This window comes from Carassius auratus, chromosome 28 (assembly GCF_003368295.1).
Source record: "Carassius auratus strain Wakin chromosome 28, ASM336829v1, whole genome shotgun sequence".
In the NCBI taxonomy this organism is placed as follows: Eukaryota; Metazoa; Chordata; class Actinopteri; order Cypriniformes; family Cyprinidae; genus Carassius; species Carassius auratus.
In genome coordinates this window covers 21,043,835-21,071,282 of record NC_039270.1, presented here as the reverse complement: position 1 = coordinate 21,071,282, position 27,448 = coordinate 21,043,835, and the positions used below count along the sequence as shown (strand labels likewise).

The following is a 27,448-nucleotide window of genomic DNA, read 5'->3' as shown; positions in this document are numbered from 1 at the left end:
TGTTGCTGCTGATTGGACTGCAGTTCTGACACACCCACCAAAACAAGAGAAAAAACTCATCTCAAACCCCGTTGCACACCGTTTCCAGGAAACATGACGTTCAACCCGGAAACCGTAGCAAAACGTTGCGCACCGTTTTGAACTTGAACATGCCCCTGGTCTAACCCCAATCAAACACACCTGCACAAGCTAATCAAGACATTTCAGATTACTAGAAAGCTACAGGCAGGTGAGTTTGATCAGGGTTGGAACTGAAACTGTTTTCCTTGGATCTTTAAAACCCCATTTTACAGAGGTTGATTTTGCAGCAACACTTATTCGTTTTAGTTTTGTGCGCTTTGCTGTCTGTTTATCCTGACGCATCAATTCAGTGCATTTTCCAGCAGAGATCGCAGGCTGGGACGATGACGGCTCGAGTGTGTTTCTCGTTGACTGCTGTTTTTTTGTGTCTGTTCGGATACTTGAGCATAACTCATGCTATTCAAAGACGAACCACAGGTGAAAAGATGTTAATTTCATTACAGAACCTGAAAAAATGCAGAAATTAGTGACCCTCAGACTTTGAAAGTAATCAACGGTTTATGAATGAGTAGTAGGATTTAAAACCCTTTTGATTTGAAGCAGACAAATATGTATAATGTTTGTATTTTGGTTTGAGACCCATTGCGCAAACCCCAGATTTACAAATCCTGAAACCGCACTCCCTGGCCTCCCCTAATGATCCTTTTGAATTCTCTAGTGGACGGTTTCTGTCCGGCGAGGCTGACGGTCGTGCCGTCCCATCGAGGGTGTTCCTCTGATGAAGACTGCCCTGGAGGGCACAAATGCTGTCGATTTGACTGTGGGCCTGTTTGCGTGCTGCCCGTTTTCAGTGAGTTTCAGTTAATAATGCATGTTAAGGCTAAAAAAAAACCCCACATACACGTAACGCACTGAATTCAATGTAAGTTCTAAGCAGAGACTTTGCCTTTTTGTTGTCGTCCCCTAAAGTCAGCTTGAATTCATCCCTTAGGATGGTTTTAAGGACAGGATGGCTTTACAAAATAAAGAATACTTCGAACAGTGGTTCCAGTCCTGGGGACCCCCTGTCCTGCACACTTTGCATGTCCAACCCCCCCTATTTAAAATGCCTGATTGTGATCATCAGCTTGTCAGGAGTGCGATCCATGAACTTGACTAACAAGTTGATGATCTCGATCAGGTGTGTTAAATAAGGGAGACATGCAAAATGTGCAGAGCAAAGGGCTAGAATTGAGAACCACTGTCTTGGAATATATTCATTCTGTAGGTAAAATTGCTATTCATGCTTTGACGGTTTTGTTGTATGATTTGAGGATCCCTGGTCCATAAGCACAAACTAAAGCTGACTATCTGTGTTCACGCAGTGAAGCCGGGTCAGTGTCCCATACCGGAAATGATTCCACTGTGTGCTAAAAGCTGTTTCCATGATGGCCAGTGTCCTGACACACAGAAATGTTGCCCAACCACCGGTGGCTTTGCATGCAGTGAACCACGTGGTCAGGAAAGAGGTCAGGCAAGTTGTCAAGGAAGCGGCTCTGGTCAGGGCGCCGGACAGGGAAGCGGTTATGGCCAGGGCGCCGGAGCGGGACAGGGAAGCGGTTATGGCCAGGGCGCCGGAGCGGGACAGGGTTAGCGGCATTGGTTTGGGCCAGGGAAGCGGTTATGGCCAGGGAAGTGGCCAGGGAAGCGGTTATGGCCAGGGTGCAGGAGCGGGACAGGGAAGCGGCATTGGTTCGGGACAGGGAAGCGGTTATGGCCAGGGAAGTGGCCAGGGAAGCGGTTATGGCCAGGGTGCAGGAGCGGGACAGGGAAGCGGTTATGGCCAGGGAAGCGGTTATGGCCAGGGCGCCGGAGCGGGACAGGGTAGCGGCATTGGTTTGGGACAGGGAAGCGGTTATGGCCAGGGAAGTGGCCAGGGAAGCGGTTATGGCCAGGGCGCCGGAGCGGGACAGGGAAGCGGCATTGGTTCGGGACAGGGAAGCGGTTATGGCCAGGGCGCCGGAGCGGGGACAGGGAAGCGGTTATGGCCAGGGCGCCGGAGCGGGGACAGGGAAGCGGTTATGGCCAGGGCGCCGGAGCGGGACAGGGAAGCGGTTATGGCCAGGGAAGTGGCCAGGGAAGCGGTTATGGCCAGGGTGCAGGAGCGGGACAGGGAAGCGGTTATGGCCAGGGCGCCGGAGCGGGACAGGGAAGCGGAGCTGGTCAGGGAAGTGGCCAGGGAAGCGGTTATGGCCAGGGCGCCGGAGCGGGACAGGGAAGCGGTTATGGCCAGGGAAGTGGCCAGGGAAGCGGTTATGGCCAGGGTGCAGGAGCGGGACAGGGAAGCGGTTATGGCCAGGGTGCAGGAGCGGGACAGGGAAGCGGTTATGGTCAGGGCGCCGAGCGGGACAGGGAAGCGGTTATGGCCAGGGCGCCGGAGCGGGACAGGGAAGCGGAGCTGGTCAGTGGAAGTGGCCAGGGAAGCGGTTATGGCCAGGGCGCCGGAGCGGGACAGGGAAGCGGTTATGGCCAGGGCGCCGGAGCGGGACAGGGAAGCGGTTATGGCCAGGGCGCCGGAGCGGGACAGGGGAAGCGGCGCTGGGACAGGGAAGCGGCGCTGGACAGGGAAGCGGCGCTGGACAGGGAAGTGGCCAGGGCGCTGGAGCTGGTCAGGGAAGCGGGGCTGGTCAGGGCGCTGGAGCTGGTCAGGGAAGCGGAGCTGGACAGGGAAGCGGTCAGGGCGCTGGAGCTGGACAGGGAAGCGGTCAGGGCGGCTGGAGCTGGACAGGGAAGCGGTCAGGGCGCTGGAGCTGGACAGTGAAGCGGTCAGGGCGCTGGAGCTGGACAGGGAAGCGGAGCTGGCGACACGGGAAGTGGTCAGGGCGCTGGAGCTGGACAGGGAAGCGGAGCTGGACAGGGAAGTGGTCAGGGCGCTGGAGCTGGACAGGGAAGCGGAGCTGGACAGGGAAGTGGTCAGGGCGCTGGAGCTGGACAGGGAAGCGGAGCTGGACAGGGAAGTGGTCAGGGCGCTGGAGCTGGACAGGGAAGCGGAGCTGGACAGGGAGTGGCCAGGCAAGCGGAGCTGGACAGGGAAGCGGAGCTGGACAGGGAAGTGGCCAGGGCGCTGGAGCTGGTCAGGGAAGCGGGGCTGGTCAGGGCGCTGGAGCTGGTCAGGGAAGCGGGGCTGGTCAGGGCGCTGGAGCTGGTCAGGGAAGCGGGGCTGGACAGGGAAGCAGTCAGGGCGCTGGAGCTGGACAGGGAAGCGGAGCTGGACAGGGAAGCGGAGCTGGACAGGGAAGCGGTCAGGGCGCTGGAGCTGGACAGGGACAGGGAAGCGGAGCTGGACAGGGAAGCGGCAGGGCGCTGGAGCTGGACAGGGAAGCGGAGCTGGACAGGGCGCTGGGCTGGTCAGGGCGCTGGAGCTGGTCAGGGAGTGGACAGGGACAGCGGAGCAGGTCAGGGCGCTGGAGCTGGACAGGGAGCGGAGCTGGTCAGGGGCGCTGGAGCTGGTCAGGGAGGGACAGGGAAGCGGAGCTGGACAGGGAAGTGGCCAGGGCGCTGGAGCTGGTCAGGGAAGCGGGGCTGGTCAGGGCGCTGGGGCTGGTCAGGGAAGCGGAGCTGGTCAGGGAAGCGGAGCTGGACAGGGCGCTGGAGCTGGTCAGGGAGCTGGACAGGGCGCTGGAGCTGGTCAGGGAGCTGGACAGGGCGCTGGAGCTGGACAGGGAAGCGGTCAGGGCGCTGGAGCTGGACAGGGAAGCGGTCAGGGCGCTGGAGCTGGACAGGGAGCGGTCAGGGCGCTGGAGCTGGACAGGGAAGCGGTCAGGGCGCTGGAGCTGGACAGGGAAAGCGGCAGGGCGCTGGAGCTGGACAGGGAACGGGAGCTGGACAGGGAAGCGGTCAGGGCGCTGGAGCTGGACAGGGAAGCGGAGCTGGACAGGGGAAGCGGTCAGGGCGCTGGAGCTGGACAGGGAAGCGGAGCTGGACAGGGAAGCTGGTCAGGGCGCTGGAGCTGGACAGGAAGCGGTCAGGGCGCTGGAGCTGGACAGGGAAGCGGAGCTGGACAGGGAAGCGGAGCTGGACAGGGAAGCGGAGCTGGACAGGGAAGCGGAGCTGGCCATGGAAGCGGAGCTGACAGGGAAGCGGCCATGGAAGCGGAGCTGACAGGGAAGCGGCCATGGAAGAGGAGCTGGTCAAGGCGCAGGAGCTGGTGAGGGCGCTGCTCAGGGAAGCGGCCAGGGCGCAGGACATGGGCAGCGGTTGCTGGACAGGGATGCGGCCGAGGGAATTGTCATGGATGTGGCCAAGCGTCAATGTTGTGGTCAGGGACATGTTAATGGTAATTTAGCATAATATTTTCTGGAGATCTTTTCCACTCCTTCATTCAAATGGCATGTTTTCCCTTTTTGCTCATGTGGTTTAGAATTCTGTCTCTACCACTCAAATTAAAAAAAAATAAAACTGCTTGATTTGAAAAAGTTTGTTTGGTGTCATTTGCCTGTTTTCTCATAACCGCTTTCGGCATCAGTGCTGTAGTTCCTCTCCCTGAGTACTGGACAATTAGGTTTTATTTTTTGACTCCAATTTAAACTTTTTGTATTAAACTTTATTCTTGGCAGAGCTGAATAGTCTGTAGCCATTACTCCAGTCAGAATTCATTATATTATGCCGATTTGGTGCTCTAGAAACATTTCATGAATGCTGGAAAACTGTTTGGGTGCAAGCAATACTTCCATAAGCTCTTGTGATTCTTCTAAGGCAATATGTTAAAGACAGCATGTTTCTAAGGCTACGTCCACATGAAACCGGAAAGATGGCGTGTTCAGCTTTATCCACTCTGCGATCCGCTTTCAAAAATTGTGGTTTCACCTTCCGAAAACACTGGATCTGTGTGGATGACATTCCTATCCGATAAAAAAAAAAAAATTGTGCCTCTTCACAGAAACGTGTGGACGGGGCCTAAGAGACGTTGATTCTTAAACCATTGTTTTTGTATAGGAATAGCTTAACAGGTGTTACAGGTCAAAAACTTATGTGGACCTGTGGATTTCAAATCGGAATAAGCCTGGCGTATTTGTGAAAATATACTGTTTAAACAAAGTAAAAGAGGCTCTATTTAAATGTTCATGGTAGGGGTGTCGCGATATAACTGTGATTATTCAAAGTAACGATTATTGATAGTGTTAATTTAGTGTGTGACAATATACCGGTATTGGCAACAACCCCAATATTTAAAATGAACCGTTCTCTTATGATAACCCCACATGTAAATACTCCAGCGCCACAACCTGGTTGAGCTCCCAGGCGGCAGTATTGTGCCTTAACGCTGACACCTGTCACACAAGAAGACGACGCAGCCACTCTGAGGAGAGTCGAGTTCATCAGAGTAAATTGCCCTTATTTTGCTAGTCCTAGACTGGGAAATGTTATATTAACCTGTTAACAGCGGTTTTCTGTGTTCATACATTTAAGTAAAGGGTGATTATTTAATCAGTACCACATTTTCGTTACTCGTTTTTGTATTTGTAATCATGTGCGTAGTCACACTTTATTTCGTTGTTCAAAACTATTAACAGTTACTTGATTAAAACTGATCTTGAAAAACTGAGCAAACACATTACTACATTAAACTTGTAAAATGTTAAGTTGATCGCAGTGCCATGCACTTAATGCCTCATATGCAGTCATTCTTCAATAAGGTTCATTAGTTAACATATATAAATAACATAATATTGAACAATATTTCCACCGCATTTATTAATCTTAGTTCATGTTAATCTCAGCATTATGCATTATTAAAATCTCAAGTTGTGTTTGTAAACATTAAAGTACTGTGAACTAACATGAATGACTCTATATTTATTAACTTTAACAAAGATTAATAAATTGAGTAATGTATTGTTCACCGTTCATTCGTGTTAGTTAATACGTTAATGTTAACAAAACATCTTATTGTAAAGTGTTACCATTAATATTTATTCATCATACTGTTGAACTTGGCAGTATTTTCTCTCTTATTTCATAGGAGCTTCAAAGATGATGGAGAAAGTCAGTCTTGTGTCCTGCATTTATCCTTGTTCGTTGGGTGAAAAAGAAAAACTCAATAAACAAAGTAAAAAAAATGTGACTATCTTTTTCCCCCCACAAGGTTTCTATAGATATCACAGTATCGAGGCCACAATAATCGTGATATAAAAAAAAAAAATATCTTGACAGCCCTATTTCATGGTACATGTGGCTAAAGTGTGTTAGAGATCTGGATCTTGATTATCCCTGCGATTCGTTTGCTCAATGGAAAAGGAGTATATATTACCCATGTATATTGTAATTTTTTTGTAATTGTATGCAATTTAATTTTTTTTTTTTTTTTTTTGGGGTGGATGTGCAAAATGTAATGAAAAAGAAAACGTATTACATTCAAGTTAAAGAATTTTGATACGAATGTGTTGAAATGAATGTGATAACTTTTCTTGTACATTTTTATTATTTTCCATAGAAATGCACAATCCTCTCGTAAATTAGGCTAGCTTAATTTATGACATGTCTAGAACGCAGCATTCAGCTGGGCTGCGTTCAGCCCCAACAAAACTTGCACAAGGTTTTTTAAACAGAAACGGTGATGCGTTGAACACACTGTTCGTCTGATGACGCAAGAGTTGCAACTATGGCAGCTGAGAAGGCCATTATTGTGTTCTTTGTGAAGAATTTTCGGAGCCATCTATTTAGCCTCACATACTGACTTTATTTGTAGTTCATACGGTTTTAATACCCTGTATTTCTTTCTCATTTTTAGGAAAAGCATAATTACCATTGTTTATTTCTATACAAATGTCATTCACTTGCAATGAAGCTAAAAATATAAACAACTACATCATTATGTTGATATGCTATATTTTTACAATAAAACTTATGACAAACATGTCTTCTAATATCCTCAGTTGTTACGTATACCGAGCTGCAACGAACACATTTGTACATTATTTTCCTTGAAGCCATTGTGCGAGTTCACTTTAATTCCGCGTGCTTTGTATACATGTTGCTGCTGATTGGACTGCAGTTCTGACACCACCAAACAAGAGAAAAAACTCATCTCAAACCCCGTTGCACACCGTTTCCAGGAAACATGACGTTCAACCCGGAAACCGTAGCAAAACGTTGCGCACCGTTTTGAACTTGAACATGCCCCTGGTCTAACCCCAATCAAACACACCTGCACAAGCTAATCAAGACATTTCAGATTACTAGAAAGCTACAGGCAGGTGAGTTTGATCAGGGTTTGGAACTGAACTGTTTTCCTTGGATCTTTAAAACCCCATTTTACAGAGGTTGATTTGCAGCAACAACTTATTCGTTTTAGTTTTGTGCGCTTTGCTGTCTGTTTATCCTGACGCATCAATTCAGTGCATTTTCCAGCAGAGATCGCAGGCTGGGACGATGACGGCTCGAGTGTGTTTCTCGTTGACTGCTGTTTTTTTGTGTCTGTTCGGATACTTGAGCATAACTCATGCTATTCAAAGACGAACCACAGGTGAAAAGATGTTAATTTCATTACAGAACCTGAAAAAATGCAGAAAATTAGTGACCCTCAGACTTTGAAAGTAATCAACGGTTTATGAATGAGTAGTAGGATTTAAAACCCTTTTGATTTGAAGCAGACAAATATGTATAATGTTTGTATTTTGGTTTGAGACCCATTGCGCAAACCCCAGATTTACAAATCCTGAAACCGCACTCCCTGGCCTCCCCTAATGATCCTTTTGAATTCTCTAGTGGACGGTTTCTGTCCGGCGAGGCTGACGGTCGTGCCGTCCCATCGAGGGTGTTCCTCTGATGAAGACTGCCCTGGAGGGCACAAATGCTGTCGATTTGACTGTGGGCCTGTTTGCGTGCTGCCCGTTTTCAGTGAGTTTCAGTTAATAATGCATGTTAAGGCTAAAAAAACCCCACATACACGTAACGCACTGAATTCAATGTAAGTTCTAAGCAGAGACTTTGCCTTTTTGTTGTCGTCCCCTAAAGTCAGCTTGAATTCATCCCTTAGGATGGTTTTAAGGACAGGATGGCTTTACAAAATAAAGAATACTTCGAACAGTGGTTCCAGTCCTGGGGACCCCCTGTCCTGCACACTTTGCATGTCCAACCCCCCCTATTTAAAATGCCTGATTGTGATCATCAGCTTGTCAGGAGTGCGATCCATGAACTTGACTAACAAGTTGATGATCTCGATCAGGTGTGTTAAATAAGGGAGACATGCAAAATGTGCAGAGCAAAGGGCTAGAATTGAGAACCACTGTCTTGGAATATATTCATTCTGTAGGTAAAATTGCTATTCATGCTTTGACGGTTTTGTTGTATGATTTGAGGATCCCTGGTCCATAAGCACAAACTAAAGCTGACTATCTGTGTTCACGCAGTGAAGCCGGGTCAGTGTCCCATACCGGAAATGATTCCACTGTGTGCTAAAAGCTGTTTCCATGATGGCCAGTGTCCTGACACACAGAAATGTTGCCCAACCACCGGTGGCTTTGCATGCAGTGAACCACGTGGTCAGGAAAGAGGTCAGGCAAGTTGTCAAGGAAGCGGCTCTGGTCAGGGCGCCGGACAGGGAAGCGGTTATGGCCAGGGCGCCGGAGCGGGACAGGGAAGCGGTTATGGCCAGGGCGCCGGAGCGGGACAGGGTAGCGGCATTGGTTTGGGCCAGGGAAGCGGTTATGGCCAGGGAAGTGGCCAGGGAAGCGGTTATGGCCAGGGTGCAGGAGCGGGACAGGGAAGCGGCATTGGTTCGGGACAGGGAAGCGGTTATGGCCAGGGAAGTGGCCAGGGAAGCGGTTATGGCCAGGGTGCAGGAGCGGGACAGGGAAGCGGTTATGGCCAGGGCGCCGGAGCGGGACAGGGTAGCGGCATTGGTTTGGGACAGGGAAGCGGTTATGGCCAGGGAAGTGGCCAGGGAAGGGGTTATGGCCAGGGCGCCGGAGCGGGACAGGGAAGCGGCATTGGTTCGGGACAGGGAAGCGGTTATGGCCAGGGCGCCGGAGCGGGACAGGGAAGCGGTTATGGCCAGGGCGCCGGAGCGGGACAGGGAAGCGGTTATGGCCAGGGCGCCGGAGCGGGACAGGGAAGCGGTTATGGCCAGGGCGCCGGAGCGGGACAGGGAAGCGGTTATGGCCAGGGAAGTGGCCAGGGAAGCGGTTATGGCCAGGGAAGTGGCCAGGGAAGCGGTTATGGCCAGGGTGCAGGAGCGGGACAGGGAAGCGGTTATGGCCAGGGCGCCGGAGCGGGACAGGGAAGCGGAGCTGGTCAGGGAAGTGGCCAGGGAAGCGGTTATGGCCAGGGCGCCGGAGCGGGACAGGGAAGCGGTTATGGCCAGGGAAGTGGCCAGGGAAGCGGTTATGGCCAGGGTGCAGGAGCGGGACAGGGAAGCGGTTATGGCCAGGGTGCAGGAGCGGGACAGGGAAGCGGTTATGGTCAGGGCGCCGGAGCGGGACAGGGAAGCGGTTATGGCCAGGGCGCCGGAGCGGGACAGGGAAGCGGTTATGGCCAGGGCGCCGGCGCGGGACAGGGAAGCGGCGCGGGACAGGGAAGCGGCGCGGGACAGGGAAGCGGCGCGGGACAGGGAAGCGGCGCGGGACAGGGAAGCGGCGCGGGACAGGGAAGCGGCGCGGGACAGGGAAGCGGCGCGGGACAGGGAAGCGGCGCTGGACAGGGAAGTGGCCAGGGCGCTGGAGCTGGTCAGGGAAGCGGGGCTGGTCAGGGCGCTGGAGCTGGTCAGGGCGCTGGAGCTGGACAGGGAAGCGGTCAGGGCGCTGGAGCTGGACAGGGAAGCGGTCAGGGCGCTGGAGCTGGACAGGGAAGCGGAGCTGGACAGGGAAGTGGTCAGGGTGCTGGAGCTGGACAGGGAAGTGGTCAGGGCGCTGGAGCTGGACAGGGAAGCGGAGCTGGACAGGGAAGTGGTCAGGGCGCTGGAGCTGGACAGGGAAGCGGAGCTGGACAGGGAAGTGGTCAGGGCGCTGGAGCTGGACAGGGAAGTGGCCAGGCAAGCGGAGCTGGACAGGGAAGTGGCCAGGGCGCTGGAGCTGGTCAGGGAAGCGGGGCTGGTCAGGGCGCTGGAGCTGGTCAGGGAAGCGGGGCTGGTCAGGGCGCTGGAGCTGGTCAGGGAAGCGGGGCTGGACAGGGAAGCAGTCAGGGCGCTGGAGCTGGACAGGGAAGCGGAGCTGGACAGGGAAGCGGAGCTGGACAGGGAAGCGGAGCTGGACAGGGAAGCGGAGCTGGACAGGGAAGCGGAGCTGGACAGGGAAGCGGCCAGGGCGCTGGAGCTGGACAGGGAAGCGGAGCTGGACAGGGAAGCGGCCAGGGCGCTGGAGCTGGACAGGGAAGCGGAGCTGGACAGGGCGCTGGAGCTGGTCAGGGCGCTGGAACTGGTCAGGGAAGTGGACAGGGAAGCGGAGCAGGTCAGGGCGCTGGAGCTGGCCAGGGAAGCGGAGCTGGTCAGGGCGCTGGAGCTGGTCAGGGAAGTGGACAGGGAAGCGGAGCTGGACAGGGAAGTGGCCAGGGCGCTGGAGCTGGTCAGGGAAGCGGGGCTGGTCAGGGCGCTGGGGCTGGTCAGGGAAGCGGAGCTGGTCAGGGAAGCGGAGCTGGACAGGGCGCTGGAGCTGGTCATGGAGCTGGACAGGGCGCTGGAGCTGGTCATGGAGCTGGACAGGGCGCTGGAGCTGGACAGGGAAGTGGTCAGGGCGCTGGAGCTGGACAGGGAAGCGGTCAGGGCGCTGGAGCTGGACAGGGAAGCGGTCAGGGCGCTGGAGCTGGACAGGGAAGCGGTCAGGGCGCTGGAGCTGGACAGGGAAGCGGTCAGGGCGCTGGAGCTGGACAGGGAAGCGGAGCTGGACAGGGAAGTGGCCAGGGTACTGGAGCTGGACAGGGAAGTGGTCAGGGTACTGGAGCTGGTCAGGGAAGCGGAGCTGGACAGGGAAGTGGTCAGGGAAGCGGAGCTGGACAGGGAAGTGGCCAGGCAAGCGGAGCTGGTCAGGGAAGCGGGGCTGGTCAGGGCGCTGGAGCTGGTCAGGGAAGCGGGGCTGGACAGGGAAGCGGTCAGGGCGCTGGAGCTGGACAGGGAAGCGGGGCTGGACAGGGAAGCGGTCAGGGCGCTGGAGCTGGACAGGGAAGCGGGGCTGGACAGGGAAGCGGTCAGGGCGCTGGAGCTGGACAGGGAAGCGGAGCTGGACAGGGAAGCGGCCAGGGCGCTGGAGCTGGACAGGGAAGCGGAGCTGGACAGGGAAGCGGTCAGGGCGCTGGAGCTGGACAGGGAAGCGGAGCTGGACAGGGAAGCGGTCAGGGCGCTGGAGCTGGACAGGGAAGCGGAGCTGGACAGGGAAGCGGTCAGGGCGCTGGAGCTGGACAGGGAAGCGGAGCTGGACAGGGAAGCGGTCAGGGCGCTGGAGCTGGACAGGGAAGCGGAGCTGGACAGGGAAGCGGTCAGGGCGCTGGAGCTGGACAGGGAAGCGGTCAGGGCGCTGGAGCTGGACAGGGAAGCGGTCAGGGCGCTGGAGCTGGACAGGGAAGCGGAGCTGGACAGGGAAGCGGAGCTGGACAGGGAAGCGGCCATGGAAGCGGAGCTGGACAGGGAAGCGGCCATGGAAGCGGAGCTGGACAGGGAAGCGGCCATGGAAGAGGAGCTGGTCAAGGCGCAGGAGCTGGTGAGGGCGCTGCTCAGGGAAGCAGCCAGGGCGCAGGACATGGCAGCGGTGCTGGACAGGGATGCGGCCGAGGGAATTGTCATGGATGTGGCCAAGGTCAATGTTGTGGTCAGGGACATGTTAATGGTAATTTAGCATAATATTTTCTGGAGATCTTTTCCACTCCTTCATTCAAATGGCATGTTTTCCCTTTTTGCTCATGTGGTTTAGAATTTCTGTCTCTACCACCTCAAATTAAAAAAAAATAAAACTGCTTGATTTGAAAAGTTTGTTTGGTGTCATTTGCCTGTTTTCTCATAACCGCTTTCGGGCATCAGTGCTGTAAGTTCCTCTCCCTGAGTACTGGACAATTAGGTTTTATTTTTTTGACTCCAATTTAAACTTTTTGTATTAAACTTTATTCTTGGCAGAGCTGAATAGTCTGTAGCCATTACTCCAGTCAGAATTCATTATATTATGCCGATTTGGTGCTCTAGAAACATTTCATGAATGCTGAAAACTGTTTGGGTGCAAGCAATACTTCCATAAGCTCTTGTGATTCTTCTAAGGCAATATGTTAAAGACAGCATGTTTCTAAGGCTACGTCCACATGAAACCGGAAAGATGGCGTGTTCAGCTTTATCCACTCTGGGATCCGCTTTCAAAAAATTGTGGTTTCACCTTCCGAAAACACTGGATCTGTGTGGATGACATTCCTATCCGATAAAAAAAAAAAATTGTGCCTCTTCACAGAAACGTGTGGACGGGGCCTAAGAGACGTTGATTCTTAAACCATTGTTTTTGTATAGGAATAGCTTAACAGGTGTTACAGGTCAAAAACTTATTGTGGACCTGTGGATTTCAAATCGGAATAAAGCCTGGCGTATTTGTGAAAATATACTGTTTAAACAAAGTAAAAGAGGCTCTATTTAAAATGTTTCATGGTAGGGGTGTCGCGATATAACTGTGATATTCAAAGTAACGATTATTGATAGTGTTAATTTAGTGTGTGACAATATACCGGTATTGGCAACAACCCCAATATTTAAAATGAACCGTTCTCTTATGATAACCCCACATGTAAATACTCCAGCGCCACAACCTGGTTGAGCTCCCAGGCGGCAGTATTGTGCCTTAACGCTGACACCTGTCACACAAGAAGACGACGCAGCCACTCTGAGGAGAGTCGAGTTCATCAGAGTAAATTGCCCTTATTTTGCTAGTCCTAGACTGGGAAATGTTATATTAACCTGTTAACAGCGGTTTTCTGTGTTCATACATTTAAGTAAAGGGTGATTATTTAATCAGTACCACATTTTCGTTACTCGTTTTTGTATTTGTAATCATGTGCGTAGTCACACTTTATTTCGTTGTTCAAAACTATTAACAGTTACTTGATTAAAACTGATCTTGAAAAACTGAGCAAACACATTACTACATTAAACTTGTAAAATGTTAAGTTGATCGCAGTGCCATGCACTTAATGCCTCATATGCAGTCATTCTTCAATAAGGTTCATTAGTTAACATATATAAATAACATAATATTGAACAATATTTCCACCGCATTTATTAATCTTAGTTCATGTTAATCTCAGCATTATGCATTATTAAAATCTCAAGTTGTGTTTGTAAACATTAAAGTACTGTGAACTAACATGAATGACTCTATATTTATTAACTTTAACAAAGATTAATAAATTGAGTAATGTATTGTTCACCGTTCATTCGTGTTAGTTAATACGTTAATGTTAACAAAACATCTTATTGTAAAGTGTTACCATTAATATTTATTCATCATACTGTTGAACTTGGCAGTATTTTCTCTCTTATTTCATAGGAGCTTCAAAGATGATGGAGAAAGTCAGTCTTGTGTCCTGCATTTATCCTTGTTCGTTGGGTGAAAAAGAAAAACTCAATAAACAAAGTAAAAAAAATGTGACTATCTTTTTCCCCCCACAAGGTTTCTATAGATATCACAGTATCGAGGCCACAATAATCGTGATATAAAAAAAAATAAAATATCTTGACAGCCCTATTTCATGGTACATGTGGCTAAAGTGTGTTAGAGATCTGGATCTTGATTATCCCTGCGATTCGTTTGCTCAATGGAAAAGGAGTATATATTACCCATGTATATTGTAATTTTTTTGTAATTGTATGCAATTTAATTTTTTTTTTTTTTTTGGGGTGGATGTGCAAAATGTAATGAAAAAGAAAACGTATTACATTCAAGTTAAAGAATTTTGATACGAATGTGTTGAAATGAATGTGATAACTTTTCTTGTACATTTTTATTATTTTGAAAAATTTTACATATAAGGTCAGGATCCAATCCAAATTTCATACATTTTCTTCAGGAGACTTTAGGACTAATGCACCAGTTTGGTGAACATTAATAAAAAAGCATACAAGGCTTGTAATGCATTTTTTTTTTTTTTTTTGGAGTATACAGTTGTTGATTACTGAATAAATGGTCTGCATACTTTTGTGCATTACTGTTGTAAATTTTGTTCTGGACAATTTTAAGAAAAGAAGAAGAATTCTCGGTCTGCGCAGCGCTGCATGAAGTTGAGCACACCTATTCATTTTGCAGTTGATAGTGTCGCCATAGAAATGCACAATCCTCTCGTAATTAGGCTAGCTTAATTTATGACATGTCTAGAACGCAGCATTCAGCTGGGCTGCGTTCAGCCCCAACAAAACGTTGCACAAGGTTTTTTAAACAGAAACGGTGATGCGTTGAACACACTGTTCTGATGACGCAAGAGTTGCAACTATGGCAGCTGAGAAGGCCATTATTTGTGTTCTTTGTGAAGAATTTTCGGAGCCATCTATTTAGCCTCACACACTGACTTTATTTGTAGTTCATACGGTTTTAATACCCTGTATTTTCTTTCTCATTTTTAGGAAAAGCATAATTACCATTGTTTATTTCTATACCAAATGTCATTCACTTGCAATGAAGCTAAAAATATAAACAACTACATCATTATGTTGATATGCTATATTTTTACAATAAAACTTATGACAAACATGTCTTCTAATATCCTCAGTTGTTACGTATACCGAGCTGCAACGAACACATTTGTACATTATTTTCCTTGAAGCCATTGTGCGAGTTCACTTTAATTCCGCGTGCTTTGTATACATGTTGCTGCTGATTGGACTGCAGTTCTGACACACCCACCAAACAAGAGAAAAAACTCATCTCAAACCCCGTTGCACACCGTTTCCAGGAAACATGACGTTCAACCCGGAAACCGTAGCAAAACGTTGCGCACCGTTTTGAACTTGAACATGCCCCTGGTCTAACCCCAATCAAACACACCTGCACAAGCTAATCAAGACATTTCAGATTACTAGAAAGCTACAGGCAGGTGAGTTTGATCAGGGTTGGAACTGAACTGTTTTCCTTGGATCTTTAAAACCCCATTTTACAGAGGTTGATTTTGCAGCAACACTTATTCGTTTTAGTTTTGTGCGCTTTGCTGTCTGTTTATCCTGACGCATCAATTCAGTGCATTTTCCAGCAGAGATCGCAGGCTGGGACGATGACGGCTCGAGTGTGTTTCTCGTTGACTGCTGTTTTTTTGTGTCTGTTCGGATACTTGAGCATAACTCATGCTATTCAAAGACGAACCACAGGTGAAAAGATGTTAATTTCATTACAGAACCTGAAAAAATGCAGAAATTAGTGACCCTCAGACTTTGAAAGTAATCAACGGTTTATGAATGAGTAGTAGGATTTAAAACCCTTTTGATTTGAAGCAGACAAATATGTATAATGTTTGTATTTTGGTTTGAGACCCATTGCGCAAACCCCAGATTTACAAATCCTGAAACCGCACTCCCTGGCCTCCCCTAATGATCCTTTTGAATTCTCTAGTGGACGGTTTCTGTCCGGCGAGGCTGACGGTCGTGCCGTCCCATCGAGGGTGTTCCTCTGATGAAGACTGCCCTGGAGGGCACAAATGCTGTCGATTTGACTGTGGGCCTGTTTGCGTGCTGCCCGTTTTCAGTGAGTTTCAGTTAATAATGCATGTTAAGGCTAAAAAAAACCCCACATACACGTAACGCACTGAATTCAATGTAAGTTCTAAGCAGAGACTTTGCCTTTTTGTTGTCGTCCCCTAAAGTCAGCTTGAATTCATCCCTTAGGATGGTTTTAAGGACAGGATGGCTTTACAAAATAAAGAATACTTCGAACAGTGGTTCCAGTCCTGGGGACCCCCTGTCCTGCACACTTTGCATGTCCAACCCCCCCTATTTAAAATGCCTGATTGTGATCATCAGCTTGTCAGGAGTGCGATCCATGAACTTGACTAACAAGTTGATGATCTCGATCAGGTGTGTTAAATAAGGGAGACATGCAAAATGTGCAGAGCAAAGGGCTAGAATTGAGAACCACTGTCTTGGAATATATTCATTCTGTAGGTAAAATTGCTATTCATGCTTTGACGGTTTTGTTGTATGATTTGAGGATCCCTGGTCCATAAGCACAAACTAAAGCTGACTATCTGTGTTCACGCAGTGAAGCCGGGTCAGTGTCCCATACCGGAAATGATTCCACTGTGTGCTAAAAGCTGTTTCCATGATGGCCAGTGTCCTGACACACAGAAATGTTGCCCAACCACCGGTGGCTTTGCATGCAGTGAACCACGTGGTCAGGAAAGAGGTCAGGCAAGTTGTCAAGGAAGCGGCTCTGGTCAGGGCGCCGGACAGGGAAGCGGTTATGGCCAGGGCGCCGGAGCGGGACAGGGAAGCGGTTATGGCCAGGGCGCCGGAGCGGGACAGGGTAGCGGCATTGGTTTGGGCCAGGGAAGCGGTTATGGCCAGGGAAGTGGCCAGGGAAGCGGTTATGGCCAGGGTGCAGGAGCGGGACAGGGAAGCGGCATTGGTTCGGGACAGGGAAGCGGTTATGGCCAGGGAAGTGGCCAGGGAAGCGGTTATGGCCAGGGTGCAGGAGCGGGACAGGGAAGCGGTTATGGCCAGGGCGCCGGAGCGGGACAGGGTAGCGGCATTGGTTTGGGACAGGGAAGCGGTTATGGCCAGGGAAGTGGCCAGGGAAGGGGTTATGGCCAGGGCGCCGGAGCGGGACAGGGAAGCGGCATTGGTTCGGGACAGGGAAGCGGTTATGGCCAGGGCGCCGGAGCGGGACAGGGAAGCGGTTATGGCCAGGGCGCCGGAGCGGGACAGGGAAGCGGTTATGGCCAGGGCGCCGGAGCGGGACAGGGAAGCGGTTATGGCCAGGGCGCCGGAGCGGGACAGGGAAGCGGTTATGGCCAGGGAAGTGGCCAGGGAAGCGGTTATGGCCAGGGAAGTGGCCAGGGAAGCGGTTATGGCCAGGGTGCAGGAGCGGGACAGGGAAGCGGTTATGGCCAGGGCGCCGGAGCGGGACAGGGAAGCGGAGCTGGTCAGGGAAGTGGCCAGGGAAGCGGTTATGGCCAGGGCGCCGGAGCGGGACAGGGAAGCGGTTATGGCCAGGGAAGTGGCCAGGGAAGCGGTTATGGCCAGGGTGCAGGAGCGGGACAGGGAAGCGGTTATGGCCAGGGTGCAGGAGCGGGACAGGGAAGCGGTTATGGTCAGGGCGCCGGAGCGGGACAGGGAAGCGGTTATGGCCAGGGCGCCGGAGCGGGACAGGGAAGCGGAGCTGGTCAGGGAAGTGGCCAGGGAAGCGGTTATGGCCAGGGCGCCGGAGCGGGACAGGGAAGCGGTTATGGCCAGGGCGCCGGAGCGGGACAGGGAAGCGGTTATGGCCAGGGCGCCGGCGCGGGACAGGGAAGCGGCGCGGGACAGGGAAGCGGCGCGGGACAGGGAAGCGGCGCTGGACAGGGAAGCGGCGCTGGACAGGGAAGCGGCGCTGGACAGGGAAGTGGCCAGGGCGCTGGAGCTGGTCAGGGAAGCGGGGCTGGTCAGGGCGCTGGAGCTGGTCAGGGAAGCGGAGCTGGACAGGGAAGCGGTCAGGGCACTGGAGCTGGACAGGGAAGCGGTCAGGGCGCTGGAGCTGGACAGGGAAGCGGTCAGGGCGCTGGAGCTGGACAGGGAAGCGGAGCTGGACAGGGAAGTGGTCAGGGTGCTGGAGCTGGACAGGGAAGCGGTCAGGGCGCTGGAGCTGGACAGGGAAGCGGAGCTGGACAGGGAAGTGGTCAGGGCGCTGGAGCTGGACAGGGAAGCGGAGCTGGACAGGGAAGTGGTCAGGGCGCTGGAGCTGGTCAGGGAAGCGGAGCTGGACAGGGAAGTGGCCAGGCAAGCGGAGCTGGACAGGGAAGCGGAGCTGGACAGGGAAGTGGCCAGGGCGCTGGAGCTGGTCAGGGAAGCGGGGCTGGTCAGGGCGCTGGAGCTGGTCAGGGAAGCGGGGCTGGTCAGGGCGCTGGAGCTGGTCAGGGAAGCGGGGCTGGACAGGGAAGCAGTCAGGGCGCTGGAGCTGGACAGGGAAGCGGAGCTGGACAGGGAAGCGGAGCTGGACAGGGAAGCGGCCAGGGCGCTGGAGCTGGACAGGGAAGCGGAGCTGGACAGGGAAGCGGCCAGGGCGCTGGAGCTGGACAGGGAAGTGGAGCTGGACAGGGCGCTGGAGCTGGTCAGGGCGCTGGAACTGGTCAGGGAAGTGGACAGGGAAGCGGAGCAGGTCAGGGCGCTGGAGCTGGCCAGGGAAACGGAGCTGGTCAGGGCGCTGGAGCTGGTCAGGGAAGTGGACAGGGAAGCGGAGCTGGACAGGGAAGTGGCCAGGGCGCTGGAGCTGGTCAGGGAAGCGGGGCTGGTCAGGGCGCTGGAGCTGGTCAGGGCGCTGGGGCTGGTCAGGGCGCTGGGGCTGGTCAGGGAAGCGGAGCTGGACAGGGCGCTGGAGCTGGTCATGGAGCTGGACAGGGCGCTGGAGCTGGACAGGGAAGCGGTCAGGGCGCTGGAGCTGGACAGGGAAGCGGTCAGGGCGCTGGAGCTGGACAGGGAAGCGGTCAGGGCGCTGGAGCTGGACAGGGAAGCGGAGCTGGACAGGGAAGTGGTCAGGGCGCTGGAGCTGGACAGGGAAGCGGAGCTGGACAGGGAAGTGGTCAGGGTACTGGAGCTGGACAGGGAAGTGGTCAGGGTACTGGAGCTGGTCAGGGAAGCGGAGCTGGACAGGGAAGTGGCCAGGCAAGCGGAGCTGGACAGGGAAGTGGCCACGGCGCTGGAGCTGGTCAGGGAAGCGGGGCTGGTCAGGGCGCTGGAGCTGGTCAGGGAAGCGGGGCTGGTCAGGGCGCTGGAGCTGGTCAGGGAAGCGGGGCTGGACAGGGAAGCGGTCAGGGCGCTGGAGCTGGACAGGGAAGCGGGGCTGGACAGGGAAGCGGTCAGGGCGCTGGAGCTGGACAGGGAAGCGGAGCTGGACAGGGAAGCGGCCAGGGCGCTGGAGCTGGACAGGGAAGCGGAGCTGGACAGGGAAGCGGCCAGGGCGCTGGAGCTGGACAGGGAAGCGGAGCTGGACAGGGAAGCGGTCAGGGCGCTGGAGCTGGACAGGGAAGCGGAGCTGGACAGGGAAGCGGTCAGGGCGCTGGAGCTGGACAGGGAAGCGGAGCTGGACAGGGAAGCGGTCAGGGCGCTGGAGCTGGACAGGGAAGCGGAGCTGGACAGGGAAGCGGTCAGGGCGCTGGAGCTGGACAGGGAAGCGGAGCTGGACAGGGAAGCGGTCAGGGCGCTGGAGCTGGACAGGGAAGCGGAGCTGGACAGGGAAGCGGTCAGGGCGCTGGAGCTGGACAGGGAAGCGGTCAGGGCGCTGGAGCTGGACAGGGAAGCGGTCAGGGCGCTGGAGCTGGACAGGGAAGCGGTCAGGGCGCTGGAGCTGGACAGGGAAGCGGAGCTGGACAGGGAAGCGGAGCTGGACAGGGAAGCGGCCATGGAAGCGGAGCTGGACAGGGAAGCGGAGCTGGACAGGGAAGCGGCCATGGAAGCGGAGCTGGACAGGGAAGCGGCCATGGAAGAGGAGCTGGTCAAGGCGCAGGAGCTGGTGAGGGCGCTGCTCAGGGAAGCGGCCAGGGCGCAGGACATGGCAGCGGTGCTGGACAGGGATGCGGCCGAGGGAATTGTCATGGATGTGGCCAAGGTCAATGTTGTGGTCAGGGACATGTTAATGGTAATTTAGCATAATATTTTCTGGAGATCTTTTCCACTCCTTCATTCAAATGGCATGTTTTCCCTTTTTGCTCATGTGGTTTAGAATTTCTGTCTCTACCACCTCAAATTAAAAAAAAATAAAACTGCTTGATTTGAAAAGTTTGTTTGGTGTCATTTGCCTGTTTTCTCATAACCGCTTTCGGGCATCAGTGCTGTAAGTTCCTCTCCCTGAGTACTGGACAATTAGGTTTTATTTTTTTGACTCCAATTTAAACTTTTTGTATTAAACTTTATTCTTGGCAGAGCTGAATAGTCTGTAGCCATTACTCCAGTCAGAATTCATTATATTATGCCGATTTGGTGCTCTAGAAACATTTCATGAATGCTGAAAACTGTTTGGGTGCAAGCAATACTTCCATAAGCTCTTGTGATTCTTCTAAGGCAATATGTTAAAGACAGCATGTTTCTAAGGCTACGTCCACATGAAACCGGAAAGATGGCGTGTTCAGCTTTATCCACTCTGGGATCCGCTTTCAAAAAATTGTGGTTTCACCTTCCGAAAACACTGGATCTGTGTGGATGACATTCCTATCCGATAAAAAAAAAAAAATTGTGCCTCTTCACAGAAACGTGTGGACGGGGCCTAAGAGACGTTGATTCTTAAACCATTGTTTTTGTATAGGAATAGCTTAACAGGTGTTACAGGTCAAAAACTTATTGTGGACCTGTGGATTTCAAATCGGAATAAAGCCTGGCGTATTTGTGAAAATATACTGTTTAAACAAAGTAAAAGAGGCTCTATTTAAAATGTTTCATGGTAGGGGTGTCGCGATATAACTGTGATATTCAAAGTAACGATTATTGATAGTGTTAATTTAGTGTGTGACAATATACCGGTATTGGCAACAACCCCAATATTTAAAATGAACCGTTCTCTTATGATAACCCCACATGTAAATACTCCAGCGCCACAACCTGGTTGAGCTCCCAGGCGGCAGTATTGTGCCTTAACGCTGACACCTGTCACACAAGAAGACGACGCAGCCACTCTGAGGAGAGTCGAGTTCATCAGAGTAAATTGCCCTTATTTTGCTAGTCCTAGACTGGGAAATGTTATATTAACCTGTTAACAGCGGTTTTCTGTGTTCATACATTTTAGTAAAGGGTGATTATTTAATCAGTACCACATTTTCGTTACTCGTTTTTGTATTTGTAATCATGTGCGTAGTCACACTTTATTTCGTTGTTCAAAACTATTAACAGTTACTTGATTAAAACTGATCTTGAAAAACTGAGCAAACACATTACTACATTAAACTTGTAAAATGTTAAGTTGATCGCAGTGCCATGCACTTAATGCCTCATATGCAGTCATTCTTCAATAAGGTTCATTAGTTAACATATATAAATAACATAATATTGAACAATATTTCCACCGCATTTATTAATCTTAGTTCATGTTAATCTCAGCATTATGCATTATTAAAATCTCAAGTTGTGTTTGTAAACATTAAAGTACTGTGAACTAACATGAATGACTCTATATTTATTAACTTTAACAAAGATTAATAAATTGAGTAATGTATTGTTCACCGTTCATTCGTGTTAGTTAATACGTTAATGTTAACAAAACATCTTATTGTAAAGTGTTACCATTAATATTTATTCATCATACTGTTGAACTTGGCAGTATTTTCTCTCTTATTTCATAGGAGCTTCAAAGATGATGGAGAAAGTCAGTCTTGTGTCCTGCATTTATCCTTGTTCGTTGGGTGAAAAAGAAAAACTCAATAAACAAAGTAAAAAAAATGTGACTATCTTTTTCCCCCCACAAGGTTTCTATAGATATCACAGTATCGAGGCCACAATAATCGTGATATAAAAAAAAATAAAATATCTTGACAGCCCTATTTCATGGTACATGTGGCTAAAGTGTGTTAGAGATCTGGATCTTGATTATCCCTGCGATTCGTTTGCTCAATGGAAAAGGAGTATATATTACCCATGTATATTGTAATTTTTTTGTAATTGTATGCAATTTAATTTTTTTTTTTTTTTTTGGGGTGGATGTGCAAAATGTAATGAAAAAGAAAACGTATTACATTCAAGTTAAAGAATTTTGATACGAATGTGTTGAAATGAATGTGATAACTTTTCTTGTACATTTTTATTATTTTGGAAAAATTTTACATATAAGGTCAGGATCCAATCCAAATTTCATACATTTTCTTCAGGAGACTTTAGGACTAATGCACCAGTTTGGTGAACATTAATAAAAAAGCATACAAGGCTTGTAATGCATTTTTTTTTTTTTTTTGGAGTATACAGTTGTTGATTACTGAATAAATGGTCTGCATACTTTTGTGCATTACTGTTGTAAATTTTGTTCTGGACAATTTTAAGAAAAGAAGAAGAATTCTCGGTCTGCGCAGCGCTGCATGAAGTTGAGCACACCTATTCATTTTGCAGTTGATAGTGTCGCCATAGAAATGCACAATCCTCTCGTAATTAGGCTAGCTTAATTTATGACATGTCTAGAACGCAGCATTCAGCTGGGCTGCGTTCAGCCCCAACAAAACGTTGCACAAGGTTTTTTAAACAGAAACGGTGATGCGTTGAACACACTGTTCTGATGACGCAAGAGTTGCAACTATGGCAGCTGAGAAGGCCATTATTTGTGTTCTTTGTGAAGAATTTTCGGAGCCATCTATTTAGCCTCACATACTGACTTTATTTGTAGTTCATACGGTTTTAATACCCTGTATTTTCTTTCTCATTTTTAGGAAAAGCATAATTACCATTGTTTATTTCTATACCAAATGTCATTCACTTGCAATGAAGCTAAAAATATAAACAACTACATCATTATGTTGATATGCTATATTTTTACAATAAAACTTATGACAAACATGTCTTCTAATATCCTCAGTTGTTACGTATACCGAGCTGCAACGAACACATTTGTACATTATTTTCCTTGAAGCCATTGTGCGAGTTCACTTTAATTCCGCGTGCTTTGTATACATGTTGCTGCTGATTGGACTGCAGTTCTGACACACCCACCAAACAAGAGAAAAAACTCATCTCAAACCCCGTTGCACACCGTTTCCAGGAAACATGACGTTCAACCCGGAAACCGTAGCAAAACGTTGCGCACCGTTTTGAACTTGAACATGCCCCTGGTCTAACCCCAATCAAACACACCTGCACAAGCTAATCAAGACATTTCAGATTACTAGAAAGCTACAGGCAGGTGAGTTTGATCAGGGTTGGAACTGAACTGTTTTCCTTGGATCTTTAAAACCCCATTTTACAGAGGTTGATTTTGCAGCAACACTTATTCGTTTTAGTTTTGTGCGCTTTGCTGTCTGTTTATCCTGACGCATCAATTCAGTGCATTTTCCAGCAGAGATCGCAGGCTGGGACGATGACGGCTCGAGTGTGTTTCTCGTTGACTGCTGTTTTTTTGTGTCTGTTCGGATACTTGAGCATAACTCATGCTATTCAAAGACGAACCACAGGTGAAAAGATGTTAATTTCATTACAGAACCTGAAAAAATGCAGAAATTAGTGACCCTCAGACTTTGAAAGTAATCAACGGTTTATGAATGAGTAGTAGGATTTAAAACCCTTTTGATTTGAAGCAGACAAATATGTATAATGTTTGTATTTTGGTTTGAGACCCATTGCGCAAACCCCAGATTTACAAATCCTGAAACCGCACTCCCTGGCCTCCCCTAATGATCCTTTTGAATTCTCTAGTGGACGGTTTCTGTCCGGCGAGGCTGACGGTCGTGCCGTCCCATCGAGGGTGTTCCTCTGATGAAGACTGCCCTGGAGGGCACAAATGCTGTCGATTTGACTGTGGGCCTGTTTGCGTGCTGCCCGTTTTCAGTGAGTTTCAGTTAATAATGCATGTTAAGGCTAAAAAAAACCCCACATACACGTAACGCACTGAATTCAATGTAAGTTCTAAGCAGAGACTTTGCCTTTTTGTTGTCGTCCCCTAAAGTCAGCTTGAATTCATCCCTTAGGATGGTTTTAAGGACAGGATGGCTTTACAAAATAAAGAATACTTCGAACAGTGGTTCCAGTCCTGGGGACCCCCTGTCCTGCACACTTTGCATGTCCAACCCCCCCTATTTAAAATGCCTGATTGTGATCATCAGCTTGTCAGGAGTGCGATCCATGAACTTGACTAACAAGTTGATGATCTCGATCAGGTGTGTTAAATAAGGGAGACATGCAAAATGTGCAGAGCAAAGGGCTAGAATTGAGAACCACTGTCTTGGAATATATTCATTCTGTAGGTAAAATTGCTATTCATGCTTTGACGGTTTTGTTGTATGATTTGAGGATCCCTGGTCCATAAGCACAAACTAAAGCTGACTATCTGTGTTCACGCAGTGAAGCCGGGTCAGTGTCCCATACCGGAAATGATTCCACTGTGTGCTAAAAGCTGTTTCCATGATGGCCAGTGTCCTGACACACAGAAATGTTGCCCAACCACCGGTGGCTTTGCATGCAGTGAACCACGTGGTCAGGAAAGAGGTCAGGCAAGTTGTCAAGGAAGCGGCTCTGGTCAGGGCGCCGGACAGGGAAGCGGTTATGGCCAGGGCGCCGGAGCGGGACAGGGAAGCGGTTATGGCCAGGGCGCCGGAGCGGGACAGGGTAGCGGCATTGGTTTGGGCCAGGGAAGCGGTTATGGCCAGGGAAGTGGCCAGGGAAGCGGTTATGGCCAGGGTGCAGGAGCGGGACAGGGAAGCGGCATTGGTTCGGGACAGGGAAGCGGTTATGGCCAGGGAAGTGGCCAGGGAAGCGGTTATGGCCAGGGTGCAGGAGCGGGACAGGGAAGCGGTTATGGCCAGGGCGCCGGAGCGGGACAGGGTAGCGGCATTGGTTTGGGACAGGGAAGCGGTTATGGCCAGGGAAGTGGCCAGGGAAGGGGTTATGGCCAGGGCGCCGGAGCGGGACAGGGAAGCGGCATTGGTTCGGGACAGGGAAGCGGTTATGGCCAGGGCGCCGGAGCGGGACAGGGAAGCGGTTATGGCCAGGGCGCCGGAGCGGGACAGGGAAGCGGTTATGGCCAGGGCGCCGGAGCGGGACAGGGAAGCGGTTATGGCCAGGGCGCCGGAGCGGGACAGGGAAGCGGTTATGGCCAGGGAAGTGGCCAGGGAAGCGGTTATGGCCAGGGAAGTGGCCAGGGAAGCGGTTATGGCCAGGGTGCAGGAGCGGGACAGGGAAGCGGTTATGGCCAGGGCGCCGGAGCGGGACAGGGAAGCGGAGCTGGTCAGGGAAGTGGCCAGGGAAGCGGTTATGGCCAGGGCGCCGGAGCGGGACAGGGAAGCGGTTATGGCCAGGGAAGTGGCCAGGGAAGCGGTTATGGCCAGGGTGCAGGAGCGGGACAGGGAAGCGGTTATGGCCAGGGTGCAGGAGCGGGACAGGGAAGCGGTTATGGTCAGGGCGCCGGAGCGGGACAGGGAAGCGGTTATGGCCAGGGCGCCGGAGCGGGACAGGGGAAGCGGAGCTGGTCAGGGAAGTGGCCAGGGAAGCGGTTATGGCCAGGGCGCCGGAGCGGGACAGGGAAGCGGTTATGGCCAGGGCGCCGGAGCGGGACAGGGAAGCGGTTATGGCCAGGGCGCCGGCGCGGGACAGGGAAGCGGCGCGGGACAGGGAAGCGGCGCGGGACAGGGAAGCGGCACTGGACAGGGAAGCGGCGCTGGACAGGGAAGCGGCGCTGGACAGGGAAGTGGCCAGGGCGCTGGAGGCTGGTCAGGGAAGCGGGGCTGGTCAGGGCGCTGGAGCTGGTCAGGGAAGCGGAGCTGGACAGGGAAGCGGTCAGCGGCACTGGAGCTGGACAGGGAAGCGGTCAGGGCGCTGGAGCTGGACAGGGAAGCGGTCAGGGCGCTGGAGCTGGACAGGGAAGCGGAGCTGGACAGGGAAGTGGTCAGGGTGCTGGAGCTGGACAGGGAAGCGGTCAGGCGCTGGAGCTGGACAGGGAAGCGGAGCTGGACAGGGAAGTGGTCAGGGCGCTGGAGCTGGACAGGGAAGCGGAGCTGGACAGGGAAGTGGTCAGGGCGCTGGAGCTGGTCAGGGAAGCGGAGCTGGACAGGGAGTGGCCAGGCAAGCGGAGCTGGACAGGGAAGCGGAGCTGGACAGGGAAGTGGCCAGGGCGCTGGAGCTGGTCAGGGAAGCGGGGCTGGTCAGGGCGCTGGAGCTGGTCAGGGAAGCGGGGCTGGTCAGGGCGCTGGAGCTGGTCAGGGAAGCGGGGCTGGACAGGGAAGCAGTCAGGGCGCTGGAGCTGGACAGGGAAGCGGAGCTGGACAGGGAAGCGGAGCTGGACAGGGAAGCGGCCAGGGCGCTGGAGCTGGACAGGGAAGCGGAGCTGGACAGGGAAGCGGCCAGGGCGCTGGAGCTGGACAGGGAAGTGGAGCTGGACAGGGCGCTGGAGCTGGTCAGGGCGCTGGAACTGGTCAGGGGAAGTGGACAGGGAAGCGGAGCAGGTCAGGGCGCTGGAGCTGGCCAGGGAAACGGAGCTGGTCAGGGCGCTGGAGCTGGTCAGGGAAGTGGACAGGGAAGCGGAGCTGGACAGGGAAGTGGCCAGGGCGCTGGGAGCTGGTCAGGGAAGCGGGGCTGGTCAGGGCGCTGGAGCTGGTCAGGGCGCTGGGCTGGTCAGGGCGCTGGGGCTGGTCAGGGAAGCGGAGCTGGACAGGGCGCTGGAGCTGGTCATGGAGCTGGACAGGGCGCTGGAGCTGGACAGGGAAGCGGTCAGGGCGCTGGAGCTGGACAGGGAAGCGGTCAGGGCGCTGGAGCTGGACAGGGAAGCGGTCAGGGCGCTGGAGCTGGACAGGGAAGCGGAGCTGGACAGGGAAGTGGTCAGGGCGCTGGAGCTGGACAGGGAAGCGGAGCTGGACAGGGAAGTGGTCAGGGTACTGGAGCTGGACAGGGAAGTGGTCAGGGTACTGGAGCTGGTCAGGGAAGCGGAGCTGGACAGGGAAGTGGCCAGGCAAGCGGAGCTGGACAGGGAAGTGGCCACGGCGCTGGAGCTGGTCAGGGAAGCGGGGCTGGTCAGGGCGCTGGAGCTGGTCAGGGAAGCGGGGCTGGTCAGGGCGCTGGAGCTGGTCAGGGAAGCGGGGCTGGACAGGGAAGCGGTCAGGGCGCTGGAGCTGGACAGGGAAGCGGGGCTGGACAGGGAAGCGGTCAGGGCGCTGGAGCTGGACAGGGAAGCGGAGCTGGACAGGGAAGCGGCCAGGGCGCTGGAGCTGGACAGGGAAGCGGAGCTGGACAGGGAAGCGGCCAGGGCGCTGGAGCTGGACAGGGAAGCGGAGCTGGACAGGGAAGCGGTCAGGGCGCTGGAGCTGGACAGGGAAGCGGAGCTGGACAGGGAAGCGGTCAGGGCGCTGGAGCTGGACAGGGAAGCGGAGCTGGACAGGGAAGCGGTCAGGGCGCTGGAGCTGGACAGGGAAGCGGAGCTGGACAGGGAAGCGGTCAGGGCGGGGAGCTGGACAGGGAAGCGGAGCTGGACAGGGAAGCGGTCAGGGCGCTGGAGCTGGACAGGGAAGCGGAGCTGGACAGGGAAGCGGTCAGGGCGCTGGAGCTGGACAGGGAAGCGGTCAGGGCGCTGGAGCTGGACAGGGAAGCGGTCAGGGCGCTGGAGCTGGACAGGGAAGCGGTCAGGGCGCTGGAGCTGGACAGGGA

At 52.3% G+C, this 27,448-nt stretch overlaps 8 protein-coding genes and 1 pseudogene across 8 annotated transcripts; all 9 read left to right on the top strand.

Annotated features, from left to right (window-relative positions):
* The first annotated feature begins 278 nt into the window (after window positions 1-278).
* On the top strand, window positions 279-1,654 carry LOC113047381 (whey acidic protein-like). The gene is made up of 3 exons (XM_026208735.1): window positions 279-498; window positions 740-871; window positions 1,386-1,654. The coding sequence occupies exons 1-3, from the start codon at window positions 405-407 to the stop codon at window positions 1,652-1,654; spliced, it is 495 nt and encodes a 164-aa protein (XP_026064520.1). The 5' UTR covers window positions 279-404.
* A 5,691-nt stretch (window positions 1,655-7,345) lies between these two features.
* Window positions 7,346-8,895, top strand: LOC113047379 (GPI-anchored CFEM domain protein A-like). The gene is made up of 4 exons (XM_026208734.1): window positions 7,346-7,525; window positions 7,768-7,899; window positions 8,412-8,711; window positions 8,873-8,895. Exons 1-4 carry the CDS (start codon window positions 7,432-7,434, stop codon window positions 8,893-8,895), a joined length of 549 nt encoding a protein of 182 aa, XP_026064519.1. The 5' UTR covers window positions 7,346-7,431.
* A 160-nt stretch (window positions 8,896-9,055) lies between these two features.
* LOC113047119 (fibroin heavy chain-like) lies at window positions 9,056-10,219 on the top strand (the record flags this gene model as incomplete). Its single annotated transcript, XM_026208397.1, has 1 exon — window positions 9,056-10,219. A coding segment is annotated over one exon (1,164 nt), but the record flags the coding sequence as incomplete, so codon positions are not given.
* Window positions 10,220-10,360: 141 nt separating this feature from the next.
* On the top strand, window positions 10,361-12,440 carry LOC113047378 (fibroin heavy chain-like; the record flags this gene model as incomplete). Its single annotated transcript, XM_026208733.1, has 2 exons — window positions 10,361-11,473; window positions 12,420-12,440. Coding segments are annotated over 2 exons (1,134 nt in total), but the record flags the coding sequence as incomplete, so codon positions are not given.
* A 2,619-nt stretch (window positions 12,441-15,059) lies between these two features.
* Window positions 15,060-17,278, top strand: LOC113047111 (fibroin heavy chain-like; the record flags this gene model as incomplete). The annotated part of the gene is made up of 3 exons (XM_026208390.1): window positions 15,060-15,313; window positions 15,555-15,686; window positions 16,200-17,278. Coding segments are annotated over exons 1-3 (1,305 nt in total), but the record flags the coding sequence as incomplete, so codon positions are not given.
* Window positions 17,279-17,524: 246 nt separating this feature from the next.
* LOC113047112 (fibroin heavy chain-like) lies at window positions 17,525-18,694 on the top strand (the record flags this gene model as incomplete). The annotated part of the gene is made up of 1 exon (XM_026208391.1): window positions 17,525-18,694. A coding segment is annotated over one exon (1,170 nt), but the record flags the coding sequence as incomplete, so codon positions are not given.
* A 111-nt stretch (window positions 18,695-18,805) lies between these two features.
* LOC113047113 (fibroin heavy chain-like) lies at window positions 18,806-19,913 on the top strand (the record flags this gene model as incomplete). The annotated part of the gene is made up of 1 exon (XM_026208392.1): window positions 18,806-19,913. A coding segment is annotated over one exon (978 nt), but the record flags the coding sequence as incomplete, so codon positions are not given.
* A 3,102-nt stretch (window positions 19,914-23,015) lies between these two features.
* On the top strand, window positions 23,016-25,480 carry LOC113047655 (fibroin heavy chain-like; annotated as a pseudogene).
* A 453-nt stretch (window positions 25,481-25,933) lies between these two features.
* Window positions 25,934-27,233, top strand: LOC113047656 (fibroin heavy chain-like; the record flags this gene model as incomplete). The annotated part of the gene is made up of 2 exons (XM_026208999.1): window positions 25,934-26,232; window positions 26,402-27,233. Coding segments are annotated over 2 exons (1,131 nt in total), but the record flags the coding sequence as incomplete, so codon positions are not given.
* Between the last annotated feature and the right edge of the window lie 215 nt (window positions 27,234-27,448).

What these genes read in the sequence shown, in the direction of transcription:
- LOC113047381 (XM_026208735.1), top strand. Translation starts at nt 405, where the DNA reads ATGACGGCTCGAGTGTGTTTCTCGTTGACTGCTGTTTTTTTGTGTCTG. An exon ending in TATTCAAAGACGAACCACAG is followed by an intron (nt 499 to 739) that starts GTGAAAAGATGT and finishes TGAATTCTCTAG; the next exon opens with TGGACGGTTTCTGTCCGGCG. An exon ending in TTGCGTGCTGCCCGTTTTCA is followed by an intron (nt 872 to 1,385) that starts GTGAGTTTCAGT and finishes GTGTTCACGCAG; the next exon opens with TGAAGCCGGGTCAGTGTCCC.
- LOC113047379 (XM_026208734.1), top strand. Translation starts at nt 7,432, where the DNA reads ATGACGGCTCGAGTGTGTTTCTCGTTGACTGCTGTTTTTTTGTGTCTG. An exon ending in TATTCAAAGACGAACCACAG is followed by an intron (nt 7,526 to 7,767) that starts GTGAAAAGATGT and finishes TGAATTCTCTAG; the next exon opens with TGGACGGTTTCTGTCCGGCG. An exon ending in TTGCGTGCTGCCCGTTTTCA is followed by an intron (nt 7,900 to 8,411) that starts GTGAGTTTCAGT and finishes GTGTTCACGCAG; the next exon opens with TGAAGCCGGGTCAGTGTCCC.